General features: G+C 58.8%; 5 protein-coding genes across 5 annotated transcripts; 2 read left to right on the top strand and 3 right to left on the bottom strand.

The window, feature by feature from the left end:
- The first annotated feature begins 81 nt into the window (after nt 1-81).
- On the top strand, nt 82-1,921 carry B0H64DRAFT_390981 (branched-chain alpha-ketoacid dehydrogenase). The gene is made up of 4 exons (XM_062803444.1): nt 82-243; nt 318-437; nt 499-781; nt 849-1,921. Exons 1-4 carry the CDS (start codon nt 170-172, stop codon nt 1,731-1,733), a joined length of 1,362 nt encoding a protein of 453 aa, XP_062660524.1. The 5' UTR covers nt 82-169; the 3' UTR covers nt 1,734-1,921.
- On the bottom strand, nt 1,922-4,063 carry B0H64DRAFT_423330 (Septin-domain-containing protein). Its single transcript, XM_062805603.1, has 4 exons — nt 3,576-4,063; nt 3,362-3,524; nt 2,985-3,295; nt 1,922-2,924 (listed from the first exon to the last, which is right to left on the bottom strand). The coding sequence occupies exons 1-4, from the start codon at nt 3,678-3,680 to the stop codon at nt 2,346-2,348; spliced, it is 1,158 nt and encodes a 385-aa protein (XP_062660523.1). The 5' UTR covers nt 3,681-4,063; the 3' UTR covers nt 1,922-2,345.
- On the top strand, nt 4,064-6,960 carry B0H64DRAFT_356751 (WD40-repeat-containing domain protein; the record flags this gene model as incomplete). The annotated part of the gene is made up of 2 exons (XM_062801603.1): nt 4,064-4,327; nt 4,407-6,960. The coding sequence occupies exons 1-2, from the start codon at nt 4,197-4,199 to the stop codon at nt 6,958-6,960; spliced, it is 2,685 nt and encodes an 894-aa protein (XP_062660522.1). The 5' UTR covers nt 4,064-4,196.
- Nucleotides 6,961-7,112: 152 nt separating this feature from the next.
- Nucleotides 7,113-8,861, bottom strand: B0H64DRAFT_416235 (uncharacterized protein; the record flags this gene model as incomplete). Its single annotated transcript, XM_062805150.1, has 5 exons — nt 7,113-7,378; nt 7,437-7,636; nt 7,722-8,518; nt 8,617-8,658; nt 8,736-8,861. The coding sequence occupies 5 exons, from the start codon at nt 8,859-8,861 to the stop codon at nt 7,113-7,115; spliced, it is 1,431 nt and encodes a 476-aa protein (XP_062660521.1).
- A 522-nt stretch (nt 8,862-9,383) lies between these two features.
- B0H64DRAFT_115589 (Endonuclease/exonuclease/phosphatase) lies at nt 9,384-13,361 on the bottom strand. The gene is made up of 3 exons (XM_062797862.1): nt 13,230-13,361; nt 9,700-13,154; nt 9,384-9,608 (listed from the first exon to the last, which is right to left on the bottom strand). Exons 1-3 carry the CDS (start codon nt 13,269-13,271, stop codon nt 9,497-9,499), a joined length of 3,609 nt encoding a protein of 1,202 aa, XP_062660520.1. The 5' UTR covers nt 13,272-13,361; the 3' UTR covers nt 9,384-9,496.
- Between the last annotated feature and the right edge of the window lie 175 nt (nt 13,362-13,536).

Genomic DNA, 13,536 nt, shown 5'->3' with positions numbered 1-13,536 from the left:
CTGTCCCTGGTCGAGTTCCAACTGAGTCACACTCACACTCTCTTTCTCGCATGGCAACGACGAAGGCATGCCGCGCTTCTCGGTGTATCACGTCACGGCGTGTGCCCGGTTAATAGGGAGACCAGGGCAACCGGGCAGAGCAGCGAGATGGCAATCAATAGGTCAGCTCATGATGCCAATGGTGCGGCATTCGCATCACGTTACTCATAGCCCAAAATGGCGGCCCGTTTCTGTCTTGGATGAGTGCGTGCCTCTGCCTTCCTTATGGTCCGGCCCTTTCAGATTTGACACGTTGACGTGCTCACGCCTTGTAATAGATGGGTTGCAAAGGAAGCCCGCCCTATTAGTCTGCGGCAGCTCATGGTGTTCGGTCGCACCTTGGCTGAGTCGAGGTTGATAAGCTCGGCGAACTATGTTCGGACCGAACTGCCAACGAGGCAAGTTTGTCCACCATGCTTCTCACCGTCAAAGGCTCTACTGACTGGCATTGGCTCTTAGGATCGCCCACCGAATTCGCGACATGCAGCAGCTGCCGTATGTGGTTGTCACGAACCCACACGTTAACGAGGTCTACGACCTGTATTACACTGCATTTGATACGTTCCGGAAAGTAAAGGAGATCAAAACGCTGGAAGACAATGATCGCTTTTGCAAGACGATACGCTCCATGCTCAAGGCTCACTTAACCGTCATCCCCAAGCTGGCAATGGGCATTCTGGAGAGCAACGGTCTCATGGACTCGGCCGAGCTAGACAAGTTCATGAACACCATCCTCCGATCTGTTCGTTTCCCTCATCCGGCAATCCCTGGATTCTCAACGGGCCCTCTCGCTAACAGTCCTCTCCTAGCGCATCTCTCGCCGCGTCATCGCGGAGCAGCACCTCGCACTAACAGAGACCTTCCACGCGCCGTGGTTCTCCCCGGGGGCCAAGCTCTCCGAGTCGGAATTCATCGGCGCCGTCTTCCTCAAGTGCGTCGCCAAAGACGTAGTCACGCGCTGCGGCAACGCCGTCCGCGAGATCCTCCAGCGCGCGTACGGGCCGGACGTGGCCCTGCCCGAGATCCGCATCGACGGCCACCTCGACGCCAACTTCCCCTACATCCTCAGCCACCTCGAGTACATCATTGGCGAGCTGCTGCGCAACTCGGTGCAGGCCGTGGCCGAGCAGCACCAGCGCCGACGAGACAAAGACCCAACCTACTCCCACAAACCGCCCCCGCCCATCGAGGTCACCATCTGCGAGAGCCAGCAGCACGTCATCATCCGCATCTCGGACCAGGGCGGCGGCATCCCGCGCGAGAGCCTGCCCTACCTGTGGTCCTTCAGCAAGGGCCCCGCGAGCGGCAAGATCCTGGCCAACCTCGGCAAGGTGCCCAAGATGGCCGCCACCATGCAGGAGCTACAGCTCGAGGAGGACGATGACCACCACCACAACAACCGCGAACGCGACGATGACGACGACGACGACGGCCACGAGAACCGCAGCACCTCGGTCGAGGGCGGCGAGATCGGTCGCGATGTTAATAGTTCGCTGGCTTCGCTGTCTAGCCGGCCGCCGAACCTGCGCTTGGGGATGGGTCTGCCGCTGAGCAGGGTGTATGCCGAGTATTGGGCGGGGAGTCTGGCGCTGCATAGCCTGGAGGGGTACGGGGTGGACGCGTTTTTGCAGATCTCCAAGCTGGGCAACAAGAACGAGCAGCTGACGACGAGGGCGACGATGGATGCCGTGTAACTAAACCTTTAAGGGCAAGGGAGGCAGGCGTTGGTGGGCCATGTTTTTGTTTCTTGGAATGTGCACTCGGGGTCAGTGTTCAACCTGGTTTTCTCCTTGGCTGGGCGGGCGTTCTCTTTAGCACGTTTGTATATAGTCGCTATCGTCTACGAAGACGGCTTGTTTCCAATCAACACAGGGCTTCCGTGTCAGCAGAAGTCGCTTCCTTCAGGACAGGCAGCCTTTCTCATTATCTGGTATCATGAAGGCGGCTAAATTACATCATTCCTAAGGTCGAATAAAAAAGGGGCTCCGGAAAACAACTGACGTGAAGGTTGAGTCCGTCGAGGACGACGACCTGAAGTCCCTGGGGGTAATTCCAAGTCCCTCTACCCTCCAAGAATTTGCGCACCTTTTTCCCGTTGGCTATCAAATAACTAGGGCGGGGAGGGGTGTAAAAGGAAAAAAAACGGACAAACAATAATAAAAAGCCGGACGACAATGGTACTTTGGTCAACCAACGGCTTCCTCATTACCGCACCATGGCTCATGCGAGCCCAACGGAAACAGGGCGAGGCCGGAGGTTGACAAAATCCACGACGCGGCAGGTCAGTACCTCGTAACGACGGTCCCCTAGCGACGCCCGTGGCTGCGGACGGCGCTTCCCTGCAGCTGCTCCAGTTCGCCCTCGAGCTGCTTGATCTGGGCGTGCGTCTGCTCGAGATCCTTGTTGAGGCTGTCGCGCTCGGCAATGAGTTTCTGCTCCCATTGCCGGAAGCGCTGCTCCTCGATCTTGACCTGCTCGGTGAAGCGCTTGCGCAGCGCCTCCTCCTCCTCCTTGAACTTGGGGTTGTCGAGCTTTCTCGGGCGGGCCTCGCCAAACTTGCGCGTCTCCATCTGCTGCGCGCGGTACGCCTCGTAGTGCAGCTCCTCGGTCGTGTGGATGAGGTCCAGCATGTGGGTGCGAATCAGGATCGATCGCAGCTTCTTGAAGTCGCAGTGGTCCTCGTTCTCGACCTCGGCCACGCCCCACGAGTACTGGCGGCCCTTGACGATGCGCCCGTCGTTCGTCTTCACGTCCTTCTCAGAGCCAATGACGGCAAAGGGCATCGCGGCCATCAAGCTGCGTGCGTGCTGGGCAGCGGCCTCGTCGTCCTCCTCGATCGGCGGCTGGTAGATCTTGATGTTCTGGGCCTCGATCACGGCTTGGATCTGGAAAGCAAGGTTAGCATAACGGAAACAACTCGGCGATCGGTGTCTTTTTGTGCTCACCCTCGACTTGAACTTGGCGAGATCTGCCGGGCTAAGGGTGTCGGCCTTGGCGATGACCGGGATGAGGTTGACGCGCGAGCACAACCGCTTCATGACCTCGATATCAAGGGGCTTGAGCGTGTGGCCGGTGGGGCGGATGAAGTACAGGCAGGCGTGCACGCGGAGGTCGATCTTGTCCTGGCGGCGCGGCTGCTGCTCCTGGAGCATATAAGACTCATGCTGGTCGTCGAGGAACTCGATGATGGGCATCCACGAGTCGCGGTTGTTGACATAGTCGCCGAAGCCCGGGGTGTCGATGACGGTCAGGCGGACTAGTTGCCAGTCAGTGTCGTATTCATAACAGATAGGCGGCAGGCCTTGATGCTGCTGCTGCGTACCCTTGAAGAACTTCTCCTCCAGCTCAGCCTTGGTAATCTCGATCTCGACGGTCTTGTCGACCTGCTTCTGGTGCCGGCGCTTGTGGTCGGCGTAGTTCTTGATCGTGGTGGAGAAGAGCGTGTTGATGAAGGTGGTCTTGCCCAGCCCGGACTCGCCAGCAACCTAGTAACGGGTCAGAACAAGTGGCAACCCCACACTGCCGGTACTTCTGACCATGATAGTAAACGCGGCACCCCTCTTCGCGACAATCTTGTGCCGTTGGTTGGGCAGATTGGCAATGCCAATCGGCGACGCGCTCTCGGCAGCGGCAGGAGCCATCTCGAGCTAAGTATTGATCGAAACGAAATAAAAGTGGGTGAGGGGTATCAAGAATGTACAGCCAAAACCGCGGCGGGTGCAATTGGGAGAGATGTTGCTGGAGCGGAAGAGGTGGTGGATTTGGAGTTGACGGGTACGAGGAGACGGGGTCGGGAGCTTGTGCTTCAGGGGAATTTGCCCATCAAATTTCCAGACCAGCGAAGCTGCTGCCGTGCACGGATCAACGACAAGCACGGACTACTAGACTTCAGGGCGGGCTTCAGGGCGCCAGGCTCAAAATCGAGTGGGTCTTGCTCCCCTTTTCCACTTTCCCCAGAAGCCACCGAAAAAGGTCCCTGCCAAGCCAGGCCACCAGGCTCGACAAAAGGCACGTCGGGGGTTAGGAGAAAGAATTCGCCGACCCCGCTAAAAAGTTACCAAATTTTTGGCGGCGAGCACCGGCGATATCCTGCTTTGGCGATTGGAGCTTTGCTGCAGGCCGATTTCTTGAAATTGGGAGATGGACTGCCAGCGACCATGAAGACAGATTTTAAATTCTCCAACTTGTTGGGGACGGTATATTGCCAGGGCAATCTTCTATTCAGTCCCGACGGAACCCATCTGTACTCGCCCGTCGGCAACAGAGTCACCGTCTTCAATCTCGTCGAGTAGGCATCCCACCTCTCCTGCGCTCTCTCTTTCCCTTCTTTGATGGTTTAACAGAGTATATGTGCTAATTGGACGCAGCAACAAGTCTTACACCCTCCCGTTCGCCCACCGAAAGAATATCTCGAGGATAGGCTTGACCCCGCAGGGCAACCTGCTCCTGTCGATCGACGAAGATGGCCAAGCGGTACTGACCCACGTTCCGCGCCGAGTGGTATTATACCACTTCTCCTTCAAGTCACGCGTGACTTCCCTTTCTTTCTCGCCCTCCGGACGGTATTTTGTGGTTGGATTAGGGAGGAAGATCGAGGTCTGGCACGTTCCGTCAACACCGGACTCCAACGCCGCCGGCGACCTCGAGTTCGCCCCATTCGTGCGCCACCACACCCACACACAACACTTTGACGATGTTCGGCATATCGAGTGGTCGAGCGACTCCAGATTCTTCCTCAGCGCGTCAAAAGACCTAACGGCAAGGATATGGAGTCTAAATTCGGAGGAGGGTTTCACGCCCACGGTCTTGTCAGGTCACAGGCAAGGAGTGGTGGGCGCCTGGTTCTCCAAAGATCAAGAAACGATCTACACTGTCAGCAAAGATGGGGCTGTCTTTGACTGGCAGTATACCACAAAACCGGGCCATGACGAGGACGAGATGGTGGACGAGTCCGATATGCAATGGAGGATCGTCAATCGGCACTACTTTATGCAAAACTCCGCGACGCTCCGGTGCGCTGCTTTCCACCCCGAATCAAATTTGCTCGTTGCCGGTTTCTCGAATGGCTTGTTCGGGCTGTACGAGATGCCGGACTTCAACATGATCCACACGCTCAGCATCTCCCAAAACGAAATTGACTTTGTCACGATCAACAAGAGCGGAGAGTGGCTAGCATTTGGGGCATCAAAGCTTGGCCAGCTGCTGGTGTGGGAGTGGCAATCCGAGTCTTACATCCTGAAACAACAAGGGCACTTCGACTCGATGAATGCGCTGGTCTACTCGCCCGACGGCCAGCGGATCGTCACGACGGCGGATGACGGCAAGATCAAGGTCTGGGATATCGAATCCGGGTTCTGCATCGTCACGTTTACCGAACACACCAGCGGCATTACGGCCTGCGAGTTTGCGAAGAAGGGCAACGTCCTCTTCACGGCAAGCTTGGACGGGTCGATCAGGGCGTGGGATCTTATCAGGTACAGGAATTTCAAGACCTTCACCGCGGCCGAGAGGTTATCCTTTTCCTGCATGGCGGTGGACCCCAGCGGCGAAGTGGTTGCTGCGGGTTCGATCGACTCCTTCGACGTTCATATCTGGTCCGTCCAGACGGGGCAACTGCTTGACCGACTTTCGGGCCATGAGGGGCCAGTCTCATCTCTCGCCTTTGCCCCGAACGGTGGCCTCCTAGTCAGCGGTAGCTGGGATAGAACGGCGAGGATTTGGTCCATTTTCAACCGGACACAGACCAGCGAGCCCCTGCAGCTGCAATCAGACGTTTTGGATATTGCGTTCAGGCCAGACTCGCTCCAGGTTGCTATCTCTACTCTCGACGGCCAGCTGTCTTTCTGGTCCGTCTCCGAAGCGCAGCAAATATCTGGCGTTGACGGCCGCCGTGACGTTTCGGGTGGTCGCCGGATCACGGACCGCAGGGCTGCTGCGAACGTGGCTGGAACCAAGAGCTTCAATACCATTCGTTACAGCATGGACGGGTCCTGCCTCCTGGCGGGCGGGAACAGCAAATACATTTGCTTGTACTCTGTGACGACCATGGTGCTTCTCAAGAAGTTTACTGTCAGCGTTAACCTGTCTCTCTCGGGCACCCAAGAATTTCTCAACAGCAAGATGATCACAGAAGCGGGGCCTTCCGGGTTGTTGGATGACCAGGGCGAGGCGTCAGATTTGGAAGACCGAATTGACAGGTCATTACCTGGCTCGAAACGCGGCGATCCCTCGGCGAGAAGAGGGAAGCCGGAAGTGAGGGTGACTGGCGTGGCATTTTCGCCAAGCGGCACATCCTTTTGCGCCGCGTCCACAGAAGGCTTGTTGATCTACAGCCTCGACAGCACCGTCCAGTTCGACCCGTTCGATTTGAACATGGAAATCACGCCAGCATCAACGCTCGCCGTGCTCGAACAGGAGAAGGACTACCTCAAGGCGCTGGTCATGGCCTTCCGGCTGAACGAGGCGGGCCTAATCCAGCGTGTATTCCAGGCCATTCCCTACACCGATATCGGGTTAGTTGTCGAGCACTTCCCGACGGTGTACGTAGCGCGCCTCCTGCGGTACGTGGCGGCCCAGACGGAGCAGTCACCGCACGTCGAGTTCTGCCTGCTCTGGATCAAGGCGCTGGTGGACAAGCACGGGGCGTGGCTGACGGCCAACCGGGGCAAGGTGGATGTGGAGCTACGTGTTGTAGCACGAGCGGTGGCTAAGATGAAGGACGAGGTCAGACGGCTTGCGGATGAGAATGTCTACATGGTGGATTACCTCCTTGGCCAGGCAAGAGACAAGCCGGCTGGTGGCGAGCCGGACAGCATCGAGGATCCCGAGATGAGAGCGTTGCCCTCGACGAACAAGGAGGTGACAATACACGACATCATGGGCGAGGACGTGAGCGAAGAAGAATGGATTGGGCTAGAATAAGCAGGCATAAGAAGGCGTTAGGAATACAGGTTGATACCATGAGCAGGTTGTTGCAACATGTGCTGAGGCCGTTTCACCTCCCAAGCTCGCCAAACTCCCTATTTTTGATGGTAACATGAACTAGAGGTCCGGGACGTCCTACGCCTGTCAGCTCACACTTTCTTCCTCGAAATTACGGTTGAACATACCTTCCAGGCCTCGTCAAAGCCACAACTCCGCAACCATCGTGGCCCCGGTGCCTCGACCGAGTCGACGGCCAGGTGACACACCTTCTCCCACATGTCGTCCCCTTTCACCTTCAGCCAGTCCTTGCCCTCGTCCTCGTACTTCTTGCAGATGTTGCGGCAGATCACCATCGCCCGGGCCACCTTGATCGAATGCCCGTCATCCCCGAAGTTGTGCAGTCGGGAGACAATATCTGTTTCTCTGTCAGTGTAATCCACACAAAAAGGAGACGAGTCAGGTGGTATATGTACCGGCTAACGACCCTCCGACAGCAGGCTTCCGCGGCTGATACGCAGCCAGTTTCTCGGCCGACAGCTCGGGCGCACCGCGCGCGGCATACTGGAGCAAGTCCATCCGAATCTTCCACTCCAGTAGGCGCGCCTTGGTCTCGGCGGGGATCCAGTCTTGGGCGTTAATAGTGACAAAGAAGGGGCTCGCGTTGAGATGGTGGCTACCAGCAAGCAAGCGTCAGCAACTCCGATCTTTCTCCTTTCCCCTCCCGGCACAAAAGAAACCAACCGCCCACAACAACTCACATCAAAAAGAAGTCAAACTTGGGCTGCTTCCCCTCCTTCACCAGCGCCGCCGCGGCCGCCACAAACACAGCCGCATCAAACATCTCGGCCGTCCTCTCCTCCACCTCCTCCGGCATCACCCTCACCCTCGCCGCCAGCGCGATCATCTCCTCCCCCGCACGCGCAAGCACCCCATCCCTAACTTTATTCGCGTCCCCCTCCCTCGCCGCCCCCGCCAACTTCCCATCCCCCCTCAACCTCTCCATCAACTCCAACACCCCCTCCCCCTTCCCACCACCTTCACCACCCTTCCCACCCCCACCACTCTCCATCTCCATCTCCCTCGCCCTCCTCTCCGCCCCCAGCAAAAACCCCCCAATCTCCCCGCCATGCACCGCCGTCTGCGCCAGCGCCTCGGCGACAACCGCCTCCTGGCCCCATTCCATCCCGTACATCAGCTGGATCAGCGGGTGCAGGAACCCGGCGAACAGCCGCACCAGCAGCGTGTCGTCATCTTTGGCGAAGAGGTAGCGCTTCAGCACGGCCTGCCACGAGCCGAGCGCGCGGGTTTCCGCCTGGAAGAAGCGCAGGAAGTCGGGGTAGTAGGTTTCGTTGCCGAGGGAGGGGGCGGCGGCGGATGGCCAGGGGTGGAAGGTTGGTGTTGCTGCTGGTGCTGGGGAGGTGGTGGTGGTGGTGGTGGTAGTGGTGGGGTGGGGGGGGAGGGCGGGGCGCTGGTAGTTGGCGTTGGTGTCGTAGGCGGCTTGGAGGGCGGGCGCGGGGGCGCCGGTGCCGTAGAGGGCGAGGAGGTGGTGTGGGATCTAGGAGGGGTGTCAGTAGGAGGGGTGTCAGTTGGGGAGGTGGGCTAGGGAGTGGGCTGGGGAGGTGGGTTATGGATATGGGTAGATGAGATGCTTACGTGGTTGTGGAAGCCCTCTTGGTTGAAGAAGACATGGTGTTTCTGTAGATAGGTAGGGAGGGTGCGTGTTAGCCAAGTACTATTAATAAGGGGTCGGGCAACTGGCGAGGGAAACTGACTTCCATGTCCTCCTGGAGCAGCTCCGACACCTTCTTAGCTGCCTCGTCGGTCTGCTTGATGTGCCAGAGCCCGGTGTTGTCCGGGGTGACGTGCATCTTGTAGGGAAGGTCTGCGGTAGAAGCCATTTTGGTGGTAGTTGTCAGGGTCCTTAGACCTAGTATTGTTCGAGTGAAAGCTCGCATTCAAGGATGCAAGTTGAGTTGAGTGTGAGTTGAGGAAACCCTCCAGTAGTTCGTGAAAGCTTGAAGTAGCACAACCCACTCATATAACTGTATACTCCAGTGGCAAGGTGGTTATAACCAATTATTAATCAGTTGTTACTTTGGACGGCCTGATGTCACAGATCTTTGTCATATGGACGACAGTCCAGCTCGGCTCCGACTCGGACGTATAAAGTGCCTCGGAGGGGAAGGTGAGGGTGAGAAGTTGTTGGGCGTCAATCAGATGACATCATGCCTGTCCTTCCCTCCCCCTAACCAAAAACATCGAAAAGGGGCATGGAATGCGAGACACGTATATTCAACGCATATTTAACCCCCAGATTCAACATGACAACCCAGGGCTGCTCCCACCCTGCCACAATTCAATTCGTTGCAATTAAGCCTCTATCATCCATATCCGACCCAACTCCAAGGGGTATGCATCTTCTAACATTGGCCACTCCGTGACGTTGTTCCCTGCCATTGGACACCAAAATATGCGGCCTCATTCATTCATTAGCGGTGCCCGTCCGAATTAACCTTCCCAAACCCCGCGTCATTTATTCCCGATGCCTGCTGGGGCTCCGATGGACTCTCCTCGAAGCCCGCTCATTAATCAGTCGCTGGGCGGTCGCCTTGTCGTAGCCAATTACCCTGGTCAAGTAAAACATCCTGCAACGGAGACAGACGGTCAGCATCCAAGCGCGTAAAGTAAAACAAACAGCCAATAGGTAGAGTGCAGTGCAGGCAGTAATGGACTTACTTCTCCTCCTCCCCCTCCCTCCCCCTGCGGTCCTCCCAGCGCTGCTGGCACTCCATCCAGGCGACAGCCCTCCGCTTGGGGTCGATGCGCTTGACGCCGAACCGAAACCGGCCGCTGACGGGCCTGTGGTCCGAGACGCGCACCTCGTGGCGGCGGTAGTCGAGCTGCTCGATGCGGCCGCGCCCGCCGCCGCAGCGGTACAGCAGGCGGTCGCACCAGGCCGGGCTGCGGCGCTTCTCGCTCGTGTCGTACGTGTCGGTGCCCACGTCGTACTTGTACGTGGGCGCGAACGCGATGGGCTGCTCCTCGAAGGCGCGCAGCCGGAAGGCCGGGTTGCGCCGCCGCGCGACGAGCAGCTGGTCGCGCTCCAGCAGCTTGGCGAGGTTGCCGGCCTTGACGGCCGCCACGACCGTGTCGCGGCTCATGGTGTCGATGCGGTAGTTGAGGTCGCCGTTGAGCAGGCACAGCTCGTGGTCGAGGATCAGGGAGCCGTCGCCGCCGCCGACGAAACTGTCGACGCGGACCCCTGGGTCGCGCTGCGGCGGGAGCAGCGGCGTCTCGAGGATCGCCGCGATGTCGTTGTGCCGCGCGTTGGCAGATGTCTGGCCCGCTGCCAGATGGCAGTTGATAAAGCACAGGGACGTGTCGTCGACCATAAACCGGACCACAATGGCGCCCTTGTTGCCGTGCAGCCCGCCCATGCCGCGCTTGACCTCGGCGCTGCTTAAGTTGCTGATGCGCTCGCGGAGGTCGGCCTTGACGAAAATGCAAGTGAAGAGACCGACGAGGGGCGCCGTGTGGAGGACGTGGTAAAGCCCGCCGCTGGACATGTGGTCGTCCAGGCTCTGCGCGAGGAAGTTCCGCCAGTCGCGGTACTGGTGGCTCATCCGCTCCTGGTCCGAGCCCTCCTTCTTCTTGGGCTTGAGGAAGCGTTTCGCCGTGGCCGTCTTGTCTTCGAGGTCCACGAGCTCCTGGAACCCAAAGACAATGATGTCGGGCGAGTCGCTGTTTTGCAAGAGATCGCGAACAAAGGTAGCGTCGGACTCGGAATAGCGCAGGCTATGGGGTGTCGAGGCGCCCGCGTTCCACGTCAGAACCAACGCCTTGATCTTCTCAAAGCTGCAGTACTCGACGTCTTTGAGCTTCATCTCGCCCTCGAGCCAGTCTTCCTGGAGCATCCCGTCCCAGGTGCGCAGCATGTTATCCGCGCCGAGCGACACCACCTGGCACCGGTCGAGCTTGTAGAAGCTGGAACGGTCGACGGCGACCCTGACCACGGGGTTCTTATGGGCCTGCCAGTCCTTCTTGAGAGCCCACGGCGTCTGCTCCATATCGAACACCGTCATCTTGCCTGTGTTAAACCCGGCCCACATGTACCGGCCCACGCCGGCGAGCGAGTTGATCTTGTACTGGCTGACATTCATCACCCCGAGGCAAGAGTAATCCTTCCTCGAGTAGATGCTCACCTTCCCATCGTTGTGCCCAAAGTAGACCTTGTCTGGTTCGGACGCGAGGATGGCGCCCGAGGTTACTTCGCCGGCGCTATCTTGCATGAGCGGCCGTATCAAGACTTGGAATTGTGTTCTCCCATCCAGGGTTGGCAGGAAGACCCGTATCTCCTTGCCGGTCGCGTGCCACAGCTCGTCGCCCACAACCATCGAAAACAAGTGACCTTTTGGTACGCGGAAGGATTGCGTGGGGCCCAGAGACAAGTTCGGAACACCCTTCTCATCGGGACCCCAAACATGCAGCGTGCCGCCCTCGTCCAGAGTCCACAGCTCGTTAAAGTGCCTGTAGATCTTGATGATCTCGTGCCGGCCGTGGGCGCCCGGCCTTTGGTTCAGGATGGCTTGCGTCTGGACATCGGCCTCCAGCAGCTCGCCATGGTTGTTGCCGATCCAAACCCGCTTGCCTTCCTCGTCCACGTTTTCGCCCGGCTTGAATATCACGGCCGTCCCTTTCAGGCCTTCGCCCATAGCCAGACTCATCACCAGCTCGCCGTCTTGCACGCTCCAGGCCCTCGTGTACGCGCCGGTTGCGCAGACGAATGGGCCGCAGACATCAAACACCCGGCTATCGTAATTCGTAGCGATTTCGTGCACGCCCCTATTGATGTAAGGCTTACTCCGGTTTGTCCTCGAAGTATCTGGGTAGGCCGTGATGACCGGCGCAGAGGCGTCACCCCTGGCGGAGCTCCCCGCCAGGGTGTCCAAAGACCGGTGCTCGATCGGGGTAGCCGGCGTAGTCGGCGCGCGCAAGTCGTTGACGGCCCTACTCTGCATCCGATCCACCCCCATGGTCATGGACCTACCATTGAGCCTAGGAATGGTTGGCGGAGCATGCGCCGTGGGCGTTGACGCAACTCGTTTCTGCGCGGCCGCGCCGGCTGCGCCGATTTCGTGAGGGTGATTGGTGTTCAGCGCCGGTCGAGGTGGCCGCGGTGGTACCGAAGCCGGATGCGCGGTACGAGAAGAGTCTATGAAACTCTGCGGTCTCGCCGGAAGTGCCGGTGGCTGGTCGCCGGTGAGTTGTGGCGTAAGCGGATCTCCTGCCCTGCCATTGACGCCATCTCGGTCTAACCTCCTGGCGGTCACTGAATGGTGGAGAGGTGGTTCGAATGGGTCGCTGGCTATATGAGATGTCGTCCCGGACCGCTGTGTCCGTTCCACTTCCGTTTTCCGGCGTGTGGGCAATGCGGGGGGAGCGTCCTCCTCAGTGGTCCCGTTACTACTCGGCGGACTGCTGAAGGGCGAGATCTTGTCGCTTGGGCGGCTCGGCCCATGAGCGGGTGAGCTGGGCTGCGAAAAGAGCGTGAAGCGAGCGGCGCCTATCAGCGGTTTCTCAGCCCGGTTAACCGGGGGCGGAATTGCAGGTCTCCCGACATCCTTGTTCTCTCGGTCTCGCCTGACCTCCCCGGACCGTCGCGGAGGAGGGGGAGACGGAGGTTTCGAAGGCGTAGGGCGCGCCGATACGCCGGATTCATGGACGGGCGTCCGAGGACGGCTCGGTATCTTGAACTGCTGTGTCGCTGTCGCAGCCGTGGGGGACTTGATTACGGAGTCGGTATTCACGAACGCCGGGCGGTCCCCTGTTGGGAGTCCCACGCCTCTCTTTGGCGGCGAATGGGGAGGTTCGATTGTAAGCGACGGGGGATGGCCAGGGCGTGGGCTGATGGGCGGAGGAAGAGGTCGGGTGGGGGACGTCGAGAGGCCAATGTTGGCGGCGGCCGGGCTTATGGAGACGTTCAACCTCTCTTTGGGTCGAGCTGGCGGGACAGTGGGTGGTTCTCGGGCCGCCGAGGGGCTCGGATCCCGTTCTCGCAGTCGCACGGGTTTCGGTGCTGTTGCCGGCGCCGGGCCAGGGGATGCGGTTCTTGAAGAGGCACCGGTCTGTGGATTGGCAGGCTCGGCCTTGTTTAGGTTTTCGAACTTTGCTAAAAGCGAGGAAACCGGTCTCTGATGCAACACTCAACAATTAGCCTCCCTCTATTTCACGACTCCAACAGTTAGGGTGGTGGTGGTGGTGCTCACGAGGGATGAGCCATCGGGCCCATCTTTTGGCGGAGGATCCATGGCAACGACAAGTCGGATAGAGAACAATAACTAGGTAGCTAATAAAGCTGGATTAGATTTCAGCGATTGCACGCTCCATTAACCCTCAGCCAGGGAGCTCCTGCTGTCATGAGATGTCGCACATCCGGAGGGAATTCGAGAGTCGAGACTAGTGCCGCCCTCTTTCACGGAAAACGAGTGTATGTACATGCACTGTCGATGCGTTGCAGTCGTGTGTTGCAGGTTAGGTTGGTGGTGTGCATTGACGAGCCGCGGGGCACTTGAG

The sequence above is a fragment of the Chaetomium fimeti genome (assembly GCF_033439085.1).
Source record: "Chaetomium fimeti strain CBS 168.71 chromosome Unknown B0H64scaffold_3, whole genome shotgun sequence".
Classification (NCBI taxonomy): Eukaryota; Fungi; Ascomycota; class Sordariomycetes; order Sordariales; family Chaetomiaceae; genus Chaetomium; species Chaetomium fimeti.
The sequence above is the reverse complement of the archived record's forward strand: the minus strand, read 5'-3'. Positions and strand labels throughout refer to the sequence as shown.